The sequence below is a fragment of the Pristiophorus japonicus genome, chromosome 8, assembly GCF_044704955.1.
Source record: "Pristiophorus japonicus isolate sPriJap1 chromosome 8, sPriJap1.hap1, whole genome shotgun sequence".
Classification (NCBI taxonomy): Eukaryota; Metazoa; Chordata; class Chondrichthyes; family Pristiophoridae; genus Pristiophorus; species Pristiophorus japonicus.
In genome coordinates, this window is record NC_091984.1 from 25,027,494 (window position 1) to 25,049,218 (window position 21,725).

General features: G+C 46.7%; 1 protein-coding gene across 9 annotated transcripts in view; it reads left to right on the forward strand.

Annotated features, from left to right (window-relative positions):
- Window positions 1-21,725, forward strand: part of hfm1 (helicase for meiosis 1) — a 202,633-nt gene that overhangs the window by 46,103 nt on the left and 134,805 nt on the right. For all 9 annotated transcript variants that reach the window (XR_011594031.1, XR_011594029.1, XR_011594030.1 and 6 more), the window contains 3 exons: window positions 8,810-8,853; window positions 8,942-9,043; window positions 18,278-18,423. Coding sequence is in view for 5 of the 9 variants with exons in the window: in XM_070886575.1 (XP_070742676.1) it covers window positions 8,810-8,853; window positions 8,942-9,043; window positions 18,278-18,423 (292 nt within the window). In the remaining 4 variants the exon portion in view is untranslated. The remainder of the gene's footprint in view (window positions 1-8,809; window positions 8,854-8,941; window positions 9,044-18,277; window positions 18,424-21,725) is intronic.

A 21,725-nucleotide genomic window follows, 5' to 3' on the forward strand; every position in this document is an offset into this window, starting at 1 on the left:
ATGAGGGAGACTAGAACTTGAGGGCATGATCTTAGAATAAGGGTCCGCCCATCTAAAACAGATGAGAAATTTCTTCTCTCAGAGGGTTGTAAATCTGCGGAATTCGCTAACTCAGAGAGCTGTGGAAGTTGGGACATTGAATAAATTGAAGACAGAAATAGACAGTTTCTTAAACGATATAGGGATATAAGGGGTTATGGGGAACGGGCGGGGAAGTGGAGCTGAGTCCATGATCAGATCAGCCATGATCTTATTGAATGGTGGAGCAGGCTCGAGGGGCGGTATGGCCTACTCCTGTTCCTATTTCTTATGTTCTTATACAGGAAGGCGGGTATTACTACAGCCCTGTAGACCATGAGCTTGGTGGCAGTTTTGAGGGCCTGGTCTTCAAACACTCTTTTCCTCAGGTGGCCGAAGGCTGCACTGGCACACTGGAGGCGGTGTTGAATCTCGTCGTCAATGTCTGCTCTTGTTGATAAGAGGCTCCCGAGGTATGGGAAATGGTCCACATTGTCTAGGGCTGCACCGTGGATCTTGATGACTGGGGGGCAGTGCTGTGCGGCGAGAACAGACTGGTGGAAGACCTTTGTCTTACGGATGTTTAGCGTAAAGCCCATGCTTTCGTACGCCTCAGTAAATATGTTGACTATGTCCTGGAGTTCAGCCTCTGTATGTGTGCAGACGCAGGTGTCATCCACATATTGTAGCTCGACGACAGAGGATGGGGTGGTCTTGGACCTGGCCTGGAGACGGCGAAGGTTGAACAGGTTCCCACTGGTTCTGTAATTTAGTTCCACTCCAGTGGGGAGCTTGTTGACTGTGAGGTGGAGCATGGCAACGAGGAAGACTGAGAAGAGGGTTGGGGCGGTGATGCAGCCCTGTTTGACCCCGGTCCGGACATGGATTGGGTCTGTAATGGATCCGTTGGTAAGGATCACAGCCTGCATGTCGTTGTGGAGCAGGCAGAGGATGGTGACGAACATTTGGGGGCATCCGAAACGGAGGAGGACGCTCCATAGACCCTCGCGGTTGACGGTGCCAAGGGCCTTTGTAAAGTCAAAGAAGACAATGTATAAGGGCTGGTGCTGTTCCCTGCATTTTCCTTGCAGCTGTCGCGCTGCAAAAATCATGTCCGTTATGCCCCGTAGGGGACGAAATCCACACTGTGACTCCGGGAGGAGCTCCTCAGCCACAGGGAGAAGACTGTTGAGGAGGACTCTAGCGATGACTTCTCCAGTGGCTGATAACAGGGAGATTCCTCTGTAGTTGCCGTAGTCGGACTTGTCCCCTTTTTTAAGGATGGTCACAATCACTGCATCTCTTGAGATCTCCCGGCATGCTCTCCTCTCTCCAGATGAGAGAGATGAGGTCATGTATTCGCGCCAACAGTGCCTCTCCACCATACTTCAGTGCCTCAGCAGAGATTCCATCCGATCCCGTAGCCTTGTTGTTCTTAAGCTGACTTATGGCTTTTTCTACCTCATGCAATGTTGGGGTTTTACTGAGGTGGTGGCGGGTAGCATGCTGCGGGATGGAGTCGAGAACACTCCAGTCAAAGGCAGAGTCTCGATTGAGGAGATTTTCGAAGTGCTCCTTCCAGTGGGCCCTGACTGCCTCGGTGTCCTTGATGAGTGTTTCCCCTGTTCTTGGCCAGCAGTGGGGTGGTGCCTTGGGTGTTTGGACCGTAGGTGGTCTTGACTGCGATGAAAATTCCTCGCACATCATGGCTGTTGGTCAGCTGTTGTAACTCCTGTGCTTTCTCCATCCACCACCAAACTACAGTACAGCACTGTAAGATAGTGATAAGATAGTAAACAAATATCTATATATATATATATAGCTTTCATGAAGTCACTTGTAATAATTCTATTACGAAAGCAAAATACTGCAAATGCTGGAATCTGAAATAAAAACAGAAAATGCTGGAAATCTCAGCAGGCCAGGCAGCATCTGTGGCATTTCGGGTCTGTGACCCTTCGTCAGAACTGGAAAAGTTCAAGATGTAACAAATTCATAAGGAAGTGCAGGGCCACTGAAAGGGGGAGGGGAAGAAAGAACAAAATGGAAAGTCTGTGATAGGGTGGAAGGCAGGAGTGATTTAAGAGACAAAAGGGATGATGGGCAAAAATGAGATGGTAATGGCACAAGTTAGGAAACAAAAGATGAGTTTAGATGGGGTGTGAATGGTGGAATCATCACCAGCTGCCATGGGAAAGTTGAAAAAAAGGAGTGGTTGTATAAAATTATGGGCAGAGGTTATGGTCTGAACTTGTTGAACTTGATGTTGAATCCAGAAGACTGTAAAGCGCCTAAACGAAAGATGAGGTGCTGTTCCTCGAGCATGCGTTGAGCTTCATTGGAACAGTGGAGGAGGCTGAGTTTGGAAATGTCAGAGTGGGAGTGGGGCGAAGAATTAAAGTGACAGGCGACCGGAAGCTTGGGATCATGCTTATGGACTGAACGAACATGTTCTTCAAAGCGGTCACCCAATCTGCATTTGGTCTCCCCAGTGAAGAGGAGACCACATCGTGAGCAACGAATACAGTATACTAAATTTGAAAGAGTACAAGTAAATCTCTGTTTCACCTGGAAGGAGTGTTTGGGACCCTGGACAGTGGGAAGGGAGGAGGTAAAAGGGTTGGTGCTGCATCACCTGTGCTTGCACGGGAAGGGGAGGGGATGCCGGGGGTGATTGCGGAGTGGACCCTTAGGAATGCTGAGAGGGGAAGGGAGGGGAAGATGTGATTGGGGTAGGATCACGCTGGAGGTGGCGGAAATGGCTGGAGGTTGATGAAGTGAAAGGCGAGGATAAGGGAAACCCTGTCAACGTTCTGGGAGGAAGGGGGAGGGGTGAGAGCACAAGTACGGAAAATAAAATGGACACGGTTGGGACCAGGAAACTGGAAATTGTTAAAGTGGCGGAGGGCATCGGAAGAGTCGCGGATGTAGGTGGAAAGAGACTGGGCAAGGGGAGAATAAATAGAGTTGAGATAGGAAGAAATATGTTCCGTGGGGCAAGAACAGGCTGAAACGATGGGTCTACCGGGGCAGTCCTGTTTGTGGATCTTGGGAAGGAGGTAGAAGCGGGCTGCGCGGGGTTGGGGAACTATGAGATTGGTGGCTTTAGAGGGAAGATCTCCAGAGGAGATGAGGTCAGTGACGGTCTGGGAAATATGGCTTGATGTTCAGAAGTGGGATCATGGTCCAAGGGGAGCTAGGAGAAGGTGTCAGAGAGTTCCCGATCAGCTTCTGCAAAGTCGAGGTTGGTTTGCCAAACAACAACAGGTTTGTCAGCAAGTTTAATGACAATGTTGGGGTTGGATCTGAGAGAGTGGAGTGCTGCAAGTTCAGATGGAGTTGGGTCGGAGTGAGTGAGGAGAGCAGAGAAATTGAGACAGGCGATGTCCCGTCGGCAGTTCACAATGAAGAGATCTAGAGAGGGTAAGAGGCCAGAGGGAGGGGTCCAGGTCGAGCGACAATTATGAAAATTGGAGAAAGAGTCAATTGTGCAAGGTGAAGACTCCTGGCTGAAGAAGTGGGTACGGAGGTGAAGGTGGCAGAAAAAGAGTTCAGCATCATGCCAAGCTCGAAAGGTGGGGGCGTAAGGGAATGAAGCTCAGGCCTTTGCTGAAGACTGATCTTTCGGGGTCAGAGAGAGGAAGGTCAGAGGGGATAGTGAAAATAAAACAAGGGATTAGATTGGAAGAAGGTTTGGGATCAGAGGGAAGTGAAGGGGAAGAAGGTTCCGAAGGGGCATCGGTGCCAAGAGTTGTTGAAGCTTACAATCCTTGACACTTGAAAAGAAGGAAAAAGGTTTTTTGTTAAAGCACCAGATGAGGCAGAGGATGAAATGGACCTGCAGACCAGGACAGCTTCGGGATAGAGTGAGTCGGTGTTGCTGAAGAGAGAGGTCAAGAGTGTGCATGTGGCGGCGCATAGCATTGAGTGTGGATCCCAGGATGCGGCGAGAGCAGTGGTTCGAGGAACGCTGAATATTTCGGAGATATCTGTAATCCTGGTGGATCCAAAACATGAAGGGTGGAATTTCAGTTGGAATCCACGTGGATTAAGTAGGAGATGGAGACAGTTGCTGAGGAAAGAGATGTGGCTGTGAAAGCAGATCAAACACGAGAAGGGAAACAAAACAATGAAGATGAATAAGGTAAAAGAGACAAACGCAAATCCCGTCTGAGGGAACTTCTTCAAGGTGGGCATTCCTCAAAGAGAAGTGGCAGTGAATTAAACACTAATACAAAAGCAAAATACTGCAGATGCTGGAATCTGAAATAAAAACAGAAAATGCTGAAAATCTCAAGGCCAGGCAGCATCTGTGGAAAGAAACAGAGTTAACGTTTCGGGTCTGTGACCCTTCATCGGAACTGGGAAAGTTTGAGATGTAACAGATTCTTAAGAAAGTGCAAGGGCACTGAAAGGAGGAGGGGAGGAAAGAACAACAGGGAAAGTCTGTGATAGGGTGGAAGGCAGGAGTGATTTCAGAGACCAAAGTGATGATGGGCAAAAATGAGATGGTAATGGCACAAGTTAGGAAACAAAAGATGTCGAGATGGGGTGTGAATGGTGGAATCATCACCAGCTGCCATGGGAAAGTTGAAAAAAAGGAGTGGTTGTATAAAATTATGGGCAGAGGTTATGGTCTGAACTTGTTGAACTTGATGTTGAATCCAGAAGACTGTAAAGCGCCTAAACGAAAGATGAGGTGCTGTTCCTCGAGCATGCGTTGAGCTTCATTGGAACAGTGGAGGAGGCTGAGTTTGGAAATGTCAGAGTGGGAGTGGGGCGAAGAATTAAAGTGACAGGCGACCGGAAGCTTGGGATCATGCTTATGGACTGAACGAACATGTTCTTCAAAGCGGTCACCCAATCTGCATTTGGTCTCCCCAGTGAAGAGGAGACCACATCGTGAGCAACGAATACAGTATACTAAATTTGAAAGAGTACAAGTAAATCTCTGTTTCACCTGGAAGGAGTGTTTGGGACCCTGGACAGTGGGAAGGGAGGAGGTAAAAGGGTTGGTGCTGCATCACCTGTGCTTGCACGGGAAGGGGAGGGGATGCTGGGGGTGATTGCGGAGTGGACCCTTAGGAATGCTGAGAGGGGAAGGGAGGGGAAGATGTGATTGGGGTAGGATCACGCTGGAGGTGGCGGAAATGGCTGGAGGTTGATGAAGTGAAAGGCGAGGATAAGGGAAACCCTGTCAACGTTCTGGGAGGAAGGGGGAGGGGTGAGAGCACAAGTACGGAAAATAAAATGGACACGGTTGGGACCAGGAAACTGGAAATTGTTAAAGTGGCGGAGGGCATCGGAAGAGTCGCGGATGTAGGTGGAAAGAGACTGGGCAAGGGGAGAATAAATAGAGTTGAGATAGGAAGAAATATGTTCCGTGGGGCAAGAACAGGCTGAAACGATGGGTCTACCGGGGCAGTCCTGTTTGTGGATCTTGGGAAGGAGGTAGAAGCGGGCTGCGCGGGGTTGGGGAACTATGAGATTGGTGGCTTTAGAGGGAAGATCTCCAGAGGAGATGAGGTCAGTGACGGTCTGGGAAATATGGCTTGATGTTCAGAAGTGGGATCATGGTCCAAGGGGAGCTAGGAGAAGGTGTCAGAGAGTTCCCGATCAGCTTCTGCAAAGTCGAGGTTGGTTTGCCAAACAACAACAGGTTTGTCAGCAAGTTTAATGACAATGTTGGGGTTGGATCTGAGAGAGTGGAGTGCTGCAAGTTCAGATGGAGTTGGGTCGGAGTGAGTGAGGAGAGCAGAGAAATTGAGACAGGCGATGTCCCGTCGGCAGTTCACAATGAAGAGATCTAGAGAGGGTAAGAGGCCAGAGGGAGGGGTCCAGGTCGAGCGACAATTATGAAAATTGGAGAAAGAGTCAATTGTGCAAGGTGAAGACTCCTGGCTGAAGAAGTGGGTACGGAGGTGAAGGTGGCAGAAAAAGAGTTCAGCATCATGCCAAGCTCGAAAGGTGGGGGCGTAAGGGAATGAAGCTCAGGCCTTTGCTGAAGACTGATCTTTCGGGGTCAGAGAGAGGAAGGTCAGAGGGGATAGTGAAAATAAAACAAGGGATTAGATTGGAAGAAGGTTTGGGATCAGAGGGAAGTGAAGGGGAAGAAGGTTCCGAAGGGGCATCGGTGCCAAGAGTTGTTGAAGCTTACAATCCTTGACACTTGAAAAGAAGGAAAAAGGTTTTTTGTTAAAGCACCAGATGAGGCAGAGGATGAAATGGACCTGCAGACCAGGACAGCTTCGGGATAGAGTGAGTCGGTGTTGCTGAAGAGAGAGGTCAAGAGTGTGCATGTGGCGGCGCATAGCATTGAGTGTGGATCCCAGGATGCGGCGAGAGCAGTGGTTCGAGGAACGCTGAATATTTCGGAGATATCTGTAATCCTGGTGGATCCAAAACATGAAGGGTGGAATTTCAGTTGGAATCCACGTGGATTAAGTAGGAGATGGAGACAGTTGCTGAGGAAAGAGATGTGGCTGTGAAAGCAGATCAAACACGAGAAGGGAAACAAAACAATGAAGATGAATAAGGTAAAAGAGACAAACGCAAATCCCGTCTGAGGGAACTTCTTCAAGGTGGGCATTCCTCAAAGAGAAGTGGCAGTGAATTAAACACTAATACAAAAGCAAAATACTGCAGATGCTGGAATCTGAAATAAAAACAGAAAATGCTGAAAATCTCAAGGCCAGGCAGCATCTGTGGAAAGAAACAGAGTTAACGTTTCGGGTCTGTGACCCTTCATCGGAACTGGGAAAGTTTGAGATGTAACAGATTCTTAAGAAAGTGCAAGGGCACTGAAAGGAGGAGGGGAGGAAAGAACAACAGGGAAAGTCTGTGATAGGGTGGAAGGCAGGAGTGATTTCAGAGACCAAAGTGATGATGGGCAAAAATGAGATGGTAATGGCACAAGTTAGGAAACAAAAGATGTCGAGATGGGGTGTGAATGGTGGAATCATCACCAGCTGCCATGGGAAAGAGAAAAAAATATATAATAACAATATAATAATTCTATGTTGCCTTTTGAGACTAGTTATACTTAGTATTAAGACAGTGACTACATTAGGTACTAAAAGGAAACAGACTTCATCAAAACTTGAGGCAAAATAGAAATTTTTTTGGCAAACTAAACACTGTTTATACACTTTTGTATTTTGACTGGATACAAGACAGAGAGAAAATTGTGTGTCGAATGATTGGTTTATACAACTTCTTCCAGAAACAGCTGTGGCTTTTTTTTCAAATAATTTTTTTCCCTTGTAAGGATTTTGTTTTGCATAGAAATAGGTTAGGGAATGTATGGGTGGGAAGACGACATTAAATATTGTAGGGCTGATGGATTGTTCCTTTAACTCCCATAAAGATAATAAGAACATAAGAAATAGGAACAGGAGTAGGCCATACGGCCCCTCGAGCTTGCTCCGCCATTTAATACGATCATGGACTCAGCTCCACTTCCCTGCCTATTCCCTATAAACCCCTTATCCTCTTATCGTTTAAGAAACTGTCTATTTCTGTCTTAAATTTATTCAATCTCCCAGCTTCCACAGCTCTCTGAGGCAGCAAATTCCACAGCGGCCCCTTATTCTAAGATTATACCCTTTAGTTCTAGTCTCCCCCATCAGTGGAAACATCCTCTCTGCATCCACCTTGTCAATCCCCCTCATAATCTTAGACGTTTCGATAAGACCACCTCTCATTCTTCTGAATTCCAATGGTCCGGATTTTGCGGTGGAGTGACAGTGCTCGCCGCTGACCTTGAAGAAAGCTGCCTACAAACCTGTAGCAGGCTCTGTGGCATGGATTTCACCTTTCCCGACGATAATTTAATTCTGGCACCATCTATAGGGAATCTATGGCGTCCAGCAACAGTGATATCATCAAGCAGGCTAGGCAGCCAATGATGTTGAAGAATTCTCACAGACAGCAAAGTGGAAAATAACAAGCCGATTTTAACATTCACTTTTTATAATTTTACAGAAAGCAAATTAAAGATTGGGATATACACAAGGGATTAAGGTAGAAGCTGAAATATCATAAATAAACTTACAAACAACATACAAATACATTTTTATTATGTAAATGTTTTTAAATCATGGAATGGAGAAATTTGATATTCCACAAATATAAAATAATTTTTTCAGGGCCAGAGAGGTTGTTCAGCAGTAATTATGACTTAAGCCATTAAAAACCCAGTTACACCTCATTCAACAGGCTTAATTCTTTCCAGAATTTTATGTTTTATATTTCAGATGTCCAACATCCACAGTATTTTGCATTTGTATTAACTTTTTCTAGGGTTTTTACAGAGACAATAGAGCGTAAAAAGTGGAAATTCACATGAATTCAGTGATTCCGAATTGATTTCAATCTGCAAGGAATGCAACAGCACACCCTGTGTAGGAGCAGAGCATCATTGATAGCAACTTCAGGATGGCTATGTTTAAATGCGCATGTGCAGACTCCAGAAGTTGCTATCAGTTTTACAGAGTAATGACGGCAAACGCTGACAGTTTCATTGCCATTACAACTGTAAATTCCAGGCCAATGCAATGCTACATCTTCCATCTTGAATACAGTAGACCAATACGACTACTGTATCTTTTATTTGAATCATTACTTACAATATTAAATAGTATTGAACTTCTAGGAAGCTTATACTTAAAGCACTACGCTTTTAAAATAAATTTTAAGATGTAATAATCCTGAATTTAAAAAAAACTTTTCCTTGGTTATAAAAATAATTTTCTGAATTTATTCTTATATCTAACTCTTTTAAACTCAATAGATTGCAAAAATATACAAACTCAATAAAGGATATAAAGCTTCGAGGTAAGTTGTTTATATTTTGAATGGTTGAATAAAAGAAAATATATTTAATATTTTTTTGTAAGTAAAATGTATGTATGAATTTTAATAGATCTGTTAATATATGGAGTTGGTTACCATCATGCTGGCATGGATCTGTCTGATAGGAAAGCTACTGAAGCTGCGTTCACTGTAGGAGATTTACCAGTACTTTGTAAGTGACTTTTTGTACCATCTTTAGGCTTGTTAAGTTTGTTTTGATTTAAACTGATTTCATATTTTTGGGTTTTTACATTGGATAATTTCTCAGATTCAGAATCGCCAACCATTCAAGGAAGCAATCCTCGCATCGACCATGATCTGGAGTGTATCTTTTCCTGCCCAATATCTAAGAAAACGATAGTGAAACCCAGGGATTGAAAAAGAGATCCTTACTATGAGCACCAGATACCAGAATGTATCACGTGCTGCCCCGTGACTTTCCTCTCTTCGAAAGTGTTATGTCTGTAATGCACTTTGAATAACTCCACGTGTTGTATTCAAACTGTAGTGACCTTGGTCCTTTATTTGTAACTCCAGAATGAGGCACAAGCATGGTGGGCAGCCTTTTATACTGGGCCCTGCACACCTATGCAGGTGACCCTCAGGTCTCCCACCGCAGTGCCCTCTGGTGAACAGCCTCTGCCACAGGGGCGGGAAACCCCGGTCTCCACCAGTTACACCCTCTAGTGGTGCCAGCATAGTATATACTAAGTGTAAACCTTATTGATAACAAGTCTCCATCTTTCGCAACTATACAGTGACTACACAGAGTGTGTATATATATATATATATATATATACAGTGACTACACAGAGTGTATATATATATATATATATATAGTCTGCATATATAACATCACTCGCCCCCAAGTCCTTTGTGCCGATTACCTTTGCACTATGTGCTCTGGCTTAGCTCTCCCCAGACTTAAGTGCCAATAGCCCTTGCACCTTAGCTGTGCTTTGGCTTGGCTCTCTCCCTGTTAACCCCCAAATCCTCTTGCCACAACGTTGAGTAGTGGTTACCAGTTTAGATGGTTCGATGATGCAGTGGAGTTTCCAGTGGGTTCTGGGTGTGATCCATGTGTGTGTCCATGACTACATACATCCATTTCCCTCCCCCCCCCCCCCACCCCACTCCCCTGCGATCATGCAGCAGGCCCGTTACATTAACATACAGGATCAGACACAGTGCAAGTACAAAGAAAGGAAATTACAGTTTGTATCGTGATACCTTGGTTCAGTGACTTACATTCGTTCCTTTTGTGGTCGTGCGCCAGGATTAGGTAGATTGCATTCATGGTTCAGTCATGGTAAGTACTGAGGTAGCAGTGCAGGTATGCGAGGACACAGGTTCCAGGCAACCGGACGGGGTCCTAATCGTCTGATAGCGGCGCTGTGCCCCCTGCTAGCGGGGTGGGCTTGGTTCGCCTTTGCCGTTGCCTAGTGGTGGGCAGAGCCACAGATGTGTGTGGTCTCCCTATCCTCCTTTGAGGGCTGCAGAATCTTCTGCCTGCTCTCTAACGGTGTTGGGAACCTGGCTGTTCCAGGTCCCGTTTGGGGAACTCGTTGGTTCTGAACTTTCGCTCTCGGACATGACCGAGGTAGCGACTGGATCTGGGGGCTGCGCTGTCCCCTTCCGGATTGTGGGCAACGGCGGCCGACTGCGCGTATTGGCGCCGTTTTTGTTTCCAGGTCCGTGGCGAATAGTGCCATCGGGTGCCTGCAGCGTGACCTGGGGCAGGGTATCAGGATCAGTGCCTTCATCCTCCTGAGGTCACTGGCCTATAACTTGTGGAACACCTGGGACAGGGCATCAGGATCAGCACCTTTACCCTCCCGAATTCGCTCGCTTGCTACTTTTGGGGACACTCTATTCCCGACATCTCGCAACAACATTTTGTTCTATACATTAGGAATAGTACCGACATCTCGCAACAATATTTTGTTCACAATCTTAATTGGTTTGTTACATTGATTGCCATGTATACAAGGTCTCTAAGTTCAGCTGGTTGCAGGTCTCCTTTAAGAGAACCCTGCTGGCTTTACCCCAATCAAACCCTTTGTTAGACACCACGTGTTGATCCCTCAGCGTTGTACCTCGTGATATGGCCGCGGCCATCTTTTTCTTTCAGCCACGCTGCACCTCGCAGCAGGGACGCCATCTTGCCTCTGTCCTCGAGGTCGACTGCCTTGATCCTTCTCTCGCGATTCTGCCACAAAAGCTGGAAGAGTGCCTGTGAATTCAATCTTACTCCCCAGGTGTCCTGCCACTGGAGCCGGGAAGGTACTTTAAGGTCGTTCCGGTCGGATCATTGCCACGCAGTCGTGATGGACGGACTGTGCCTCAAGTGCTGCGCTGGTCTATTCTCAAGCGAAGGTGAGGTTTTGCTCTGCCTCTGAGCACGGGGGACATCAATTGCTGGAGTGAAGAGGTCTTCCCATTTCCCCTGGATCTTCCCCATCCACCTTCTTCCGAGTAGCATTGGACCATCACCCGCAACAATCCACAGAGGTAACTTGTGCATCACGCCATTATGGATTACACTTACATCTGCACTACCAAAGACTGGGATCAGCTCCTTGGTATAGGTGCGCAACTTTTCCTGTACTGGAACCAGCTTGGGTCGTTTTTCGTTCCATAACCTCTCAAAGGCATCCTGCCTCATCACTGACTGGCTCGCTCCCGTGTCCACTTCCACGAAGACTGGAACGCCATTTATCTCGACTTCCATCTTCACTGGGGGACAATCGGTGGTGCAGGTATACACTCCGTACACTTCTTCTTGGGGCTGAGCTGCCTCTCTGGCCAAATCATCATACTCCCCACTGAATTCAAAGTCATCTACCGACTCCTCTGCTAGGCGGTGAGTCGTATTTCTTTTACACATACGCTGGAGGTGGCCCTTCTTGTTACAGACTTTGCATATGTACTCAGCAAACCGACACTGGTGAGCCCTATGGTTTCCTCCTCAACGCCAGCATGGTGTTACTCGATTAGCACCCCTCGGTGGACTCTTGAGTTCTGGAACCCTGAGGTCTGTGCTCCCCTGGGCAGAGCCACGTTCTACAGTCTTGCCTGTGAAAGGCACCATTTTAAAAGTACTTGCCAGGTTTGAGTCCACAGGATGAATAATTTGCTTGGTGCTGCAGGTCGAGGTCATGAATGCCTGACTGATGCTGATGGCCTTCTGCAGGTTGACAGTGGTGTTGGCAGATAACAGCTTGTGAAGGAGGCCCTCGTGGCCAATTCCTATAACGAAGATGTCTCGCAATGCTTCGTTGAGGTGCGTGCCGAAATCACACGGTGCCGCAAGTCTCCTGAGGTTGGCAGCATATTTTGCAATCTCCTGATCCTCAGGTCTGCGGTGAGCGTAGAATCTGTGCCCGGCCTGAGGATGCTCTGTTTTGGTTTTATTTGGTCGCGAATTAGTTCAGGCAGTTCATTGTATGTCTTATCCTTGGCCTTCGTGGGTGCCAGTAAGCCCCTGACGAGACGGTGGACCTCGGGCCCACAACTGGTCAGCATTATAGCCTTGCGCTTCTCTGCCAATGTGTCCGTCTCCCCTGCCAGATCGTTTGCCACGAATTATTGCTCGAATCTTTCCGTGAAGGCATTCCAATCATTACCCTCTGCGAAGTCTTTTAATGTGCCAAAGGTAGCCATAATCGCGTGAGAGTCCGTATTCTCATCACCAGTTATGTCAGTACTGCACTTGTGAATGACTCCACGAGGCAATGTGTTGTACTCAAACTGTAGTGATCTTGGTCCTTTATTTGTAACTCCAGAATGAGGCACAAGCATGGTGGGCAGCCTTTTATACTGGGCCCTGCAGGTGACCCTCAGGTCTCCCATCGCAGTGCCCTCTGGTGGACAGCCTCTGCCACAGGGGCAGGAAACCCCGGTCTCCACCAGTTTGCACCCTTTAGTGGTGCCAGCATAGTATATACACAGTGAGGATGAGGTGAGGAGAAACTTCTTCACTCAGAGAGTTGTTAACCTGTGGAATTCCCTACCGCAGAGGCTTGTTGATGCCAGTTCATTGGATATATTCAAGCGGGAGTTAGATATGGTTCTTACAGCTAAAGGGATCAAGGGGTATGGAGAGAAAGCAGGAAAGGGGTACTAAGATGAATGGTCAGCCATGATCTTATTGAATATGACGTGAGTAGCACGTGTAGCAAGTTGGTCATACCACAGGAGAAGGGTCCACAGCCAGATAGGGAATGGAAGACCAGCAGGAAGAGTAGTGCAAGGAAGGTAGTGCAGGGGTCCCCTGTGGTCATCCCCCTGCAAAACAGATACACCGCTTTGAGTACTGTTGGGGGGGATGACTCATCAGGGGAGGGCAGCAGCAGCCAAGTTCATGGCACCGTGGCTGGCTCTGTTGCACAGAAGGGCAGGAAAAAGATTGGGAGTGGGAGAGTGATAGTGATAGGGGATTCAATGGTGAGGGGAATAGATAGGCGTTTCTGCGGCCGCAACCGAGAATCCAGGATGGTATGTTGCCTCCCTGGTGCAAGGGTCAAGGATGTCTCGGAGCGGGTGCAGGACATTCTGAAAAGGGAGGGAGAACAGCCAGTTGTCGTGGTGCACATTGGTACCAACGACATAGGTAAAAAAAGGGATGAGGTCCTACGAAACGAATTTAAGGAGCTAGGAGCTAAATTAAAAAGTAGGACCTCAAAAGTAGTAATCTCGGGATTGCTACCAGTGCCACGTGCTAGTCAGAATAGGAATCGCAGGATAGCGCAGATGAATACATGGCTTGAACAGTGGTGCAGCAGGGAGGGATTCAAATTCCTGGGGCATTGGAACCGGTTCTGGGGGAGGTGGGACCAGTACAAACCGGACGGTCTGCACCTGGGCAGGACCGGAACCAATGTCCTAGGGGGAATGTTTGCTAGTGCTGTTGGGGAGGAGTAAAACTAATATGGCAGGGGGATGGGAACCAATGCAGGGAGAAAGAGGGAGACAAAAAGGAGGCAAAAGCAAAAGACAGAAAGGAGATGAGGAAAAGTGGAGGGCAGAGAAACCCAAGGCAAAGAACAAAAAGGGCCACTGTACAGCAAAATTCTAAAAGGACAAAGGGTGTTAAAAAAACAAGCCTGAAGGCTTTGTGTCTTAATGCAAGGAGTATCCGCAATAAGGTGGATGAATTAACTGTGCAAATAGATGTTAACAAATATGATGTGATTGGGATTACGGAGACGTGGCTCCAGGATGATCAGGGCTGGGAACTCAACATCCAGGGGTATTCAACATTCAGGAAGGATAGAATAAAAGGAAAAGGAGGTGGGGTAGCATTGCTGGTTAAAGAGGAAATTAATGCAATAGTTAGAAAAGACATTAGCTTGGATGATGTGGAATCTATATGGGTAGAGCTGCAGAACACCAAAGGGCAAAAAACATTAGTGGGAGTTGTGTACAGACCTCCAAACAGTAGTCGTGATGTTGGGGAGGGTATCAAACAGGAAATTAGGGGTGCATGCAATAAAGGTGCAGCAGTTATAATGGGTGACTTTAATATGCACCTAGATTGGGCGAGCCAAACTGGAAGCAATACGGTGGAGGAGGATTTCCTGGAGTGCATAAGGGATGGTTTTCTAGACCAATATGTCGAGGGACCAACTAGGGGGGAGGCCATCTTAGACTGGGTGTTGTGTAATGAGAGAGGATTAATTAGCAATTTCATTGTGCGAGGCCCCTTGGGGAAGGGTGACCATAATATGGTGGTATTCTGCATTAGGATGGAGAGTGAAACAGTTAATTCAGAGACCATGGTCCAGAACTTAAAGAAGGGTAACTTTCAAGGTATGAAGCGTGAATTGGCTAGGATAGATTGGCGAATGATACTTAAGGGGTTGACTGTGGATGGGCAATGGCAGACATTTGGAGACCACATGGATGAACTACAACAATTGTACATTCCTGTCTGGCGTAAAAATAAAAAAGGGAAGGTGGCTCAACCGTGGCTATCAAGGGAAATCAGGGATAGTATTAAAGCCAAGGAAGTGGCATACAAATTGGCCAGAAATAGCAGCGAACCCGGGGACTGGGAGAAATTTAGAACTCAGCAGAGGAGGACAAAGGGTTTGATTAGGGCAGGGAAAATGGAGTACGAGAAGAAGCTTGCAGGGAACATTAAGGCGGATTGCAAAAGTTTCTATAGGTATGTGAAGAGAAAAAGGTTAGTAAAGACAAACGTAGGTCCCCTGCAGTCAGAATCAGGGGAAGTCATAACGGGGAACAAAGAAATGGCAGACCAATTGAACAAGTACTTTGGTTCGGTATTCACTAAGGAGGACAAAAACAACCTTCCGGATATAAAAGGGGTCAGAGGGTCGAGTAAGGAGGAGGAACTGAGGGAAATCTTTATAAGTCAGGAAATTGTGTTGGGGAAATTGATGGGATTGAAGGCCGATAAATCCCCAGGGCCTGATGGACTGCATCCCAGAGTACTTAAGGAGGTGGCCTTGGAAATAGCGGATGCATTGACAGTCATTTTCCAACATTCCATTGACTCTGGATCAGTTCCTATCGAGTGGAGGGTAGCCAATGTAACCCCACTTTTTAAAAAAAGGAGGGAGAGAGAAAACAGGGAATTATAGACCGGTCAGCCTGACCTCAGTAGTGGGTAAAATGATGGAATCAATTATTAAGGATGTCATAGCAGTGCATTTGGAAAATGGTGACATGATAGGTCCAAGTCAGCATGGATTTGCGAAAGGGAAATCATGCTTGACAAACCTTCTGGAATTCTTTGAGGATGTTTCCAGTAAAGTGGACAAGGGAGAACCAGTTGATGTGGTATATTTGGACTTTCAGAAGGCTTTCGACAAGGTCCCACACAAGAGATTAATGTGCAAAGTTAAAGCACATGGGATTGCGGGTAGTGTGCTGATGTGGATTGAGAACTGGTTGTCAGACAGGAAACAAAGAGTAGGAGTAAATGGGTACTTTTCAGAATGGCAGGCAGTGATTAGTGGGGTACCGCAAGGTTCTGTGCAGGGGCCCCAGCTGTTTACATTGTACATTAATGATTTAGACGAGGGGATTAAATGTAGTATCTCCAAATTTGCGGATGACACTAAGTTGGGTGGCAGTGTGAGCTGCGAGGAGGATGCTATGAGGCTGCAGAGTGACTTGGATAGGTTAGGTGAGTGGGCAAATGCATGGCAGATGAAGTATAATGTGGATAAATGTGAGGTTATCCACTTTGGTGGTAAAAACAGAGAGACAGTCTATTATCTGAATGGTGACAGATTAGGAAAAGGGGAGGTGCAACGAGACCTGGGTGTCATGGTACATCAGTCATTGAAGGTTGGCATGCAGGTACAGCAGGCGGTTAAGAAAGCAAATGGCATGTTGGCCTTCATAGCGAGGGGATTTGAGTACAGGGGCAGGGAGGTGTTGCTACAGTTGTACAGGGCCTTGGTGAGGCCACACCTGGAGTATTGTGTACAGTTTTGGTCTCCTAACTTGAGGAAGGACATTCTTGCTATTGAGGGAGTGCAGCGAAGATTCACCAGACTGATTCCCGGGATGGTGGGACTGACCTATCAAGAAAGACTGGATCAACTGGGCTTGTATTCACTGGAGTTCAGAAGAATGAGAGGGGACCTCATAGAAACGTTTAAAATTCTGACGGGTTTAGACAGGTTAGATGCAGGAAGAATGTTCCCAATGTTGGGGAAGTCCAGAACCAGGGGACACAGTCTAAGGATAAGGGGTAAGCCATTTAGGACCGAGATGAGGAGAAACTTCTTCACCCAAAGAGTGGTGAACCTGTGGAATTCTCTACCACAGAAAGTAGTTGAGGCCAATTCACTAAATATATTCAAAAGGGAGTTAGATGAAGTCCTTACTACTCGGGGGATCAGGGGGTATGGCGAGAAAGCAGGAAGGGGGCACTGAAGTTGCATGTTCAGCCATGAACTCATTGAATGGCGGTGCAGGCTAGAAGGGCTGAATGGCCTACTCCTGCACCTATTTTCTATGTTTCTATGTTTCTATGAATGGTGGTGCAGGCTCGAAGGGCCGAATGGCCTACTCCTGCACCTATTTTCTATATTTATATGTTTCTATGTATATACTATGCTGGCACATTGTATAATATATCAGGTAACAAGTCTCCATCTTACGCAACTATACAGTGACTACACAGAGAGTATATCTATAGTCTGCATGTATAACAGAAAGGTGGATTGAATATATCCTATCAGACTGAGTCTCAGGCTCTGAATCAATAAATGGTTTATATAAATAGGACAGATAAATGAGCACTGAATACAATGTGGCCCAATTTCGGGGACCAATGTCCTGATCTCCAAGGTCGCCTGAAAAATGACCAACTCTAAATTGGGTTGGGCCATTTATGAGGTGGTTGGGCCATTCTTGAGGTGTCTCAGCAGCCAGCTAATACAGGCATTCGATCCCTTGCATATTCTAATGAGGGTCTGATGCTTGTGTTGGGTCCTTCAGGGAAATTGGGTTCCCCTGAGCAGAACAGGCCTGCTTTGCTCAGGTTTTCTAGACCTAGCCGCCAACAAGGTAAGTTTTTTTTTAATTGACGTGGAGCCAAGAGGAGCAGGAATACTCCTCCCAGATCCACATCAGTTCTGACAGCCACGGACAGTCCCCCTCCCGGTCCTCCTCGGGACTTACCTGAGGGCTGCTGACAGCAACTCAGGTAGCCCGAAATTCGATTCATCAATCGGGCGAGCTGCCTGTGGAGGTGTGACACGTACTGTCAGCTCGCCATGATTATTTAGGTGAGGCCCAAGGACCAATTTCTTGAATTCACAGGCCTTCATCTTCGGATACAGGGATCTTTAGTCAGTCTTTGACAACGGCATATGATATTTGCAATGCAATGTGAAATCTGTGATCATTTAACCCAATCTAACATCTTAGAAAGAAAGACGTTGAGATTTCACATCCTCACAGTTTCCCAAAGTGCATCACAAGAGCTGTCACAATTACTTTGTAGACAAACACTGCAGCTAATTTGTGCTCGGCAAGGTCCCGCAAACAAAAATAAAATGAATGACTTTTTAGTCTGTTTTGGTGGCTTTGGTTTAATGTTGGACAGGACACTTTCAGGCATGGGGCTACATTCCATTTTGCTCCCCTGTTTTCCAGTGCTAGCCCCTGTCTGGGGGTGACCTGTGCCATGCTATTGGCCTAGGGCACTAACATTGACTGCAGCTGGCCCTGTCCAGCACTGGGGCAGAGGTGCTAGGAAAATCAGACCTATTAACTCTCCAAGCTTGTTTCCTCAATAATGTCTTGAGTACTACGATTTCGACAAAAAACATTTTGTTTTAAAATTGTATTGATTTGTGTTTATAGTTCAACTATTTTTGAGGCTATGAATGACATTTTTTTCTGTATTATTTTGTTACAGTTACTACTAGCACTTTAGCTATGGGAGTCAACTTGCCTGCCCACTTAGTCGTAATTAAATCCACAATGCATTATGCAGGAGGAATGTTTCAAGAATACAATGAAACTGATATACTTCAAATGATGGGCCGAGCTGGGCGACCTCAGGTAAACTATAAGGAATGATTGAAATAATGTGACAAATGGTGTTCTTCAGGGATCTGTACTGGGGCCTCGGCTTTTCACCATAGCTATCAATAACTTGGATGACAGAATGGAGAGTTGTATATCCAAGTTTGCAGATCACACTTTTAAGAAGCATAGATGGGAGAAGGAAGGTATAAAGTGACATAGGCACACTAAGGCACGTGGAGTTCAATGCGGAAAAGTGTGAGGTCATCCACTTCGAATGTGAGTAATATACAGTATTCTTAATGGGGAGCAACTAAGACCTATGATGGAGCAAAGGGATTTAGGTGTCCCTGTACACATCACTAAAAGCTAATGCACGTGTACAAAATGCAATAAAAATGCGAATGTTGGCCCTTATCTCAAGGAGGTTGGAATTCAAAAGTGAGGAAGTGATGCTTTAGTTATGGTCAGACCTCATCTGAAGTACTGCATTCAGTTTTGGGCACCTCATCTCAAGAAAGATGTATCGGCTGTGGAGATGATACTGCGCAGATTCACCAGAATGATACCGGGGTATAAAGGGTTAAATTATGAGGACAAGTTGTATCAATGTGGATTGTATTCCCTTGAGTTTAGAAGGTTGGGGGATGATCTAATCGAGGTGGTTAAAATGATAAAGGGATTCAATAGGGTAGATACAGAGAAGTTCTATCCTCTGGTGGGAGAATCAAGAACAAGGGGGCATAATCTTAAAATTAGAGCTGGGCCAGTTAGGAGTGATATCAGGAAGCATTTTTTTCCACGCAATGCAAGTGGTATCTGGAACTCTATACCCCAAAAGGCTGTGGGCTAGAATTTTCATTCTGGCTGCCAGATTACTGCTCAGTTAAAGCCCGTTTACCGCCCGTTTTTGCAAGAAATGTAAGTTACTGCCCGGTACCGCCCATTGTAGACCGGAATAGCGCCAGCGGCAATTCCAGCCTACAATTACCACCGGCTTTGCTGTACATCGCCCGCTTACGTTTCCCGCTCCAAAAAATTAATAAAATTCCCCATCAGCGCTAAATTCGCTAATTACACCGTTTTTACCACCCGCTATCGCTGAGGATATGTACCGCCCATTTTTTAGGTTCTTACCAAGCCATTTTTGAAAAAACAATTCTGTGGGGGGAGAAGACTGTAAAGTTGCCAGCAGGCTGGAATTTATTTTTTAGTGAATTCTGGAGTAGTTATTAAGGGATTTTAATGTTGGATATATTGTGAATAACTGACTTTAATTCTTTTATGGACATCTGAACATGTGTGCTTTAAAAGAAATGAGACCTGCAGTTTCACTGCTAATATTGCTGACTACTTACATGATGCAGAATAGAGTTGGACAAAGGTTTGTTGAAGAGCACTATGAGCCCAATCAAATAGGACGCAGATTCTTGAGGAGGAGACCTTACCCTGAACAAAATTACAGGGAGCACTATTCGTACCTGCACCTGACCGATATGCAGTGCATTAGAAGGCTGCGCTTCCGAAAAGAGATCATCACTGAGATATGCCAGCTCATTAAGGCAAATGTGCAACCTTTCAGCACTTCACTGCCTGTCGAGGCGAAGGTGACTGCTGCAATATCTATGCATCTGGTTCATTTCAGGCATCAGCTGGTGACATATGCGGAATATCTCAATATAACACACGTCGTTGCATTCGACAGGTAACTGACGCGCTGTACACACAGAGGATGGATTTTATTAACTTTCCAATGACCAAGGAGGCACAGAGTAAGAGGGCTTTTCGAGAATAGCAAACTTCCCCAGGGTCCAGGGTGCAATAGACTGTACACACATCACCCTGCAGGCACCTTTAGAGGAAGCGGAGGTGGACCGAAACCGAAAAGGATTCTACTCCCTGAACGTGCAACTCGTTGTAGACCACAATCAAACAATCATGGCAGTAAATGATAAATTTCCAGGGAGCATCCATTACGCATACATCTTGCGTGACAGCACTGTCTCTATCTTGTTTAAGAGTCAGCCACAAGGTCAGTGTTGGATGCTGGGGGATAAAGGATCATCATCATCATAGGCAGTCCCTTGGAATCGAGGAAGACTTGCTTCCACTCTTAAAATGAGTCCTTAGGTGGCTGAACAGTCCAATACGAGAGCCACAGTCCCTGTCACAGGTGGGACAGATAGTCGTTGAGGGTAGGGGAGGGTGGGACAGATTTGCCGCATGCTCTTTCCACTGCCTGCGCTTGATTTCTGCATGCACTCGGCGATGAGACTTGAGGTGCTCAGCGCCCTCCTGGATGCACTTCATCCACTTAGGGCGGTCTTTGGCTAGGGACTCCCAGGTGCCGGTGGGGATGCACTTTTTCAGGGAGGCTTTGAGGGTGTCCCTGTAACGTTTCCTCTGCCTACCTTTGGCTTGTTTGCCATGAAGGAGTTCAAGTAGAGCGCTTGCTTTGGGAGTCTCGTGTCTGGTATGTGAACGATGTGGCCTTCCCAGCGGAGCTGATCAAGTGTGGTCAGTGCTTCAATGCTGGGGATGTTGGCCTGGTCGAGGACGCTAATGTTGGTGCGTCTGTCCTCCCAGGGGATTTGTAGGATCTTGCAAAGCCATCTTTAGTGGTATTTCTCCAGCGACTTGAGGTGTCTACTGTACATGGTCCATGTCTCTGAGCCATACAGGAGGGCGGGTATTACTACAGCCCTGTAGACCATGAGCTTAGTGGCAGATTTGAGGGCCTGATCTTTGAACACTCTTTTCCTTAGGTGGCCGAAGGTTGCACTAGTGCATTGGAGGCGGTGTTGAATCTCGTCATCAATGTCTGCTCTTGTTAAGAGGCTCCCAAGGTATGGGAAATGGTCCACGTTGTCCAGGGCCGCGCCATGGATCTTGATGACTGGGGGGCAGTGCTGTGCGGTGAGGATAGGCTGGTGGAGGACCTTTCTCTTACAGATATGGCCTTGCCAGCTGACTCATGACCGCCCCCCCCCCCCCACCGACTGCGAAAGACTCAGACAGAAGTCGAGAAGCGCTAAAATGAAAGCCATACAGCCACTCGCAATATAATCGAAAAGACAATTGGAGTGCTGAAGCAACGCTTCCGCTGTCTAGACCACTCCTGAGGTAGCCTGCAATACCATCCTGAGTAGGTTGCTCAGTTCATTGTGTGTTGCATGTTGCACAACCGAGCCATCAAGGGGGACCAGAATTGCCAGATGGGACTGCCGGACCACCTCAGGAGAAGAGGGGTGGAGGATAAGGAGGAAAACAGGGATATCGAGGAGAACAAGGTCGAGGAACCTGGCAATGAACCTGCACCACCACCTCCCTCGACACCA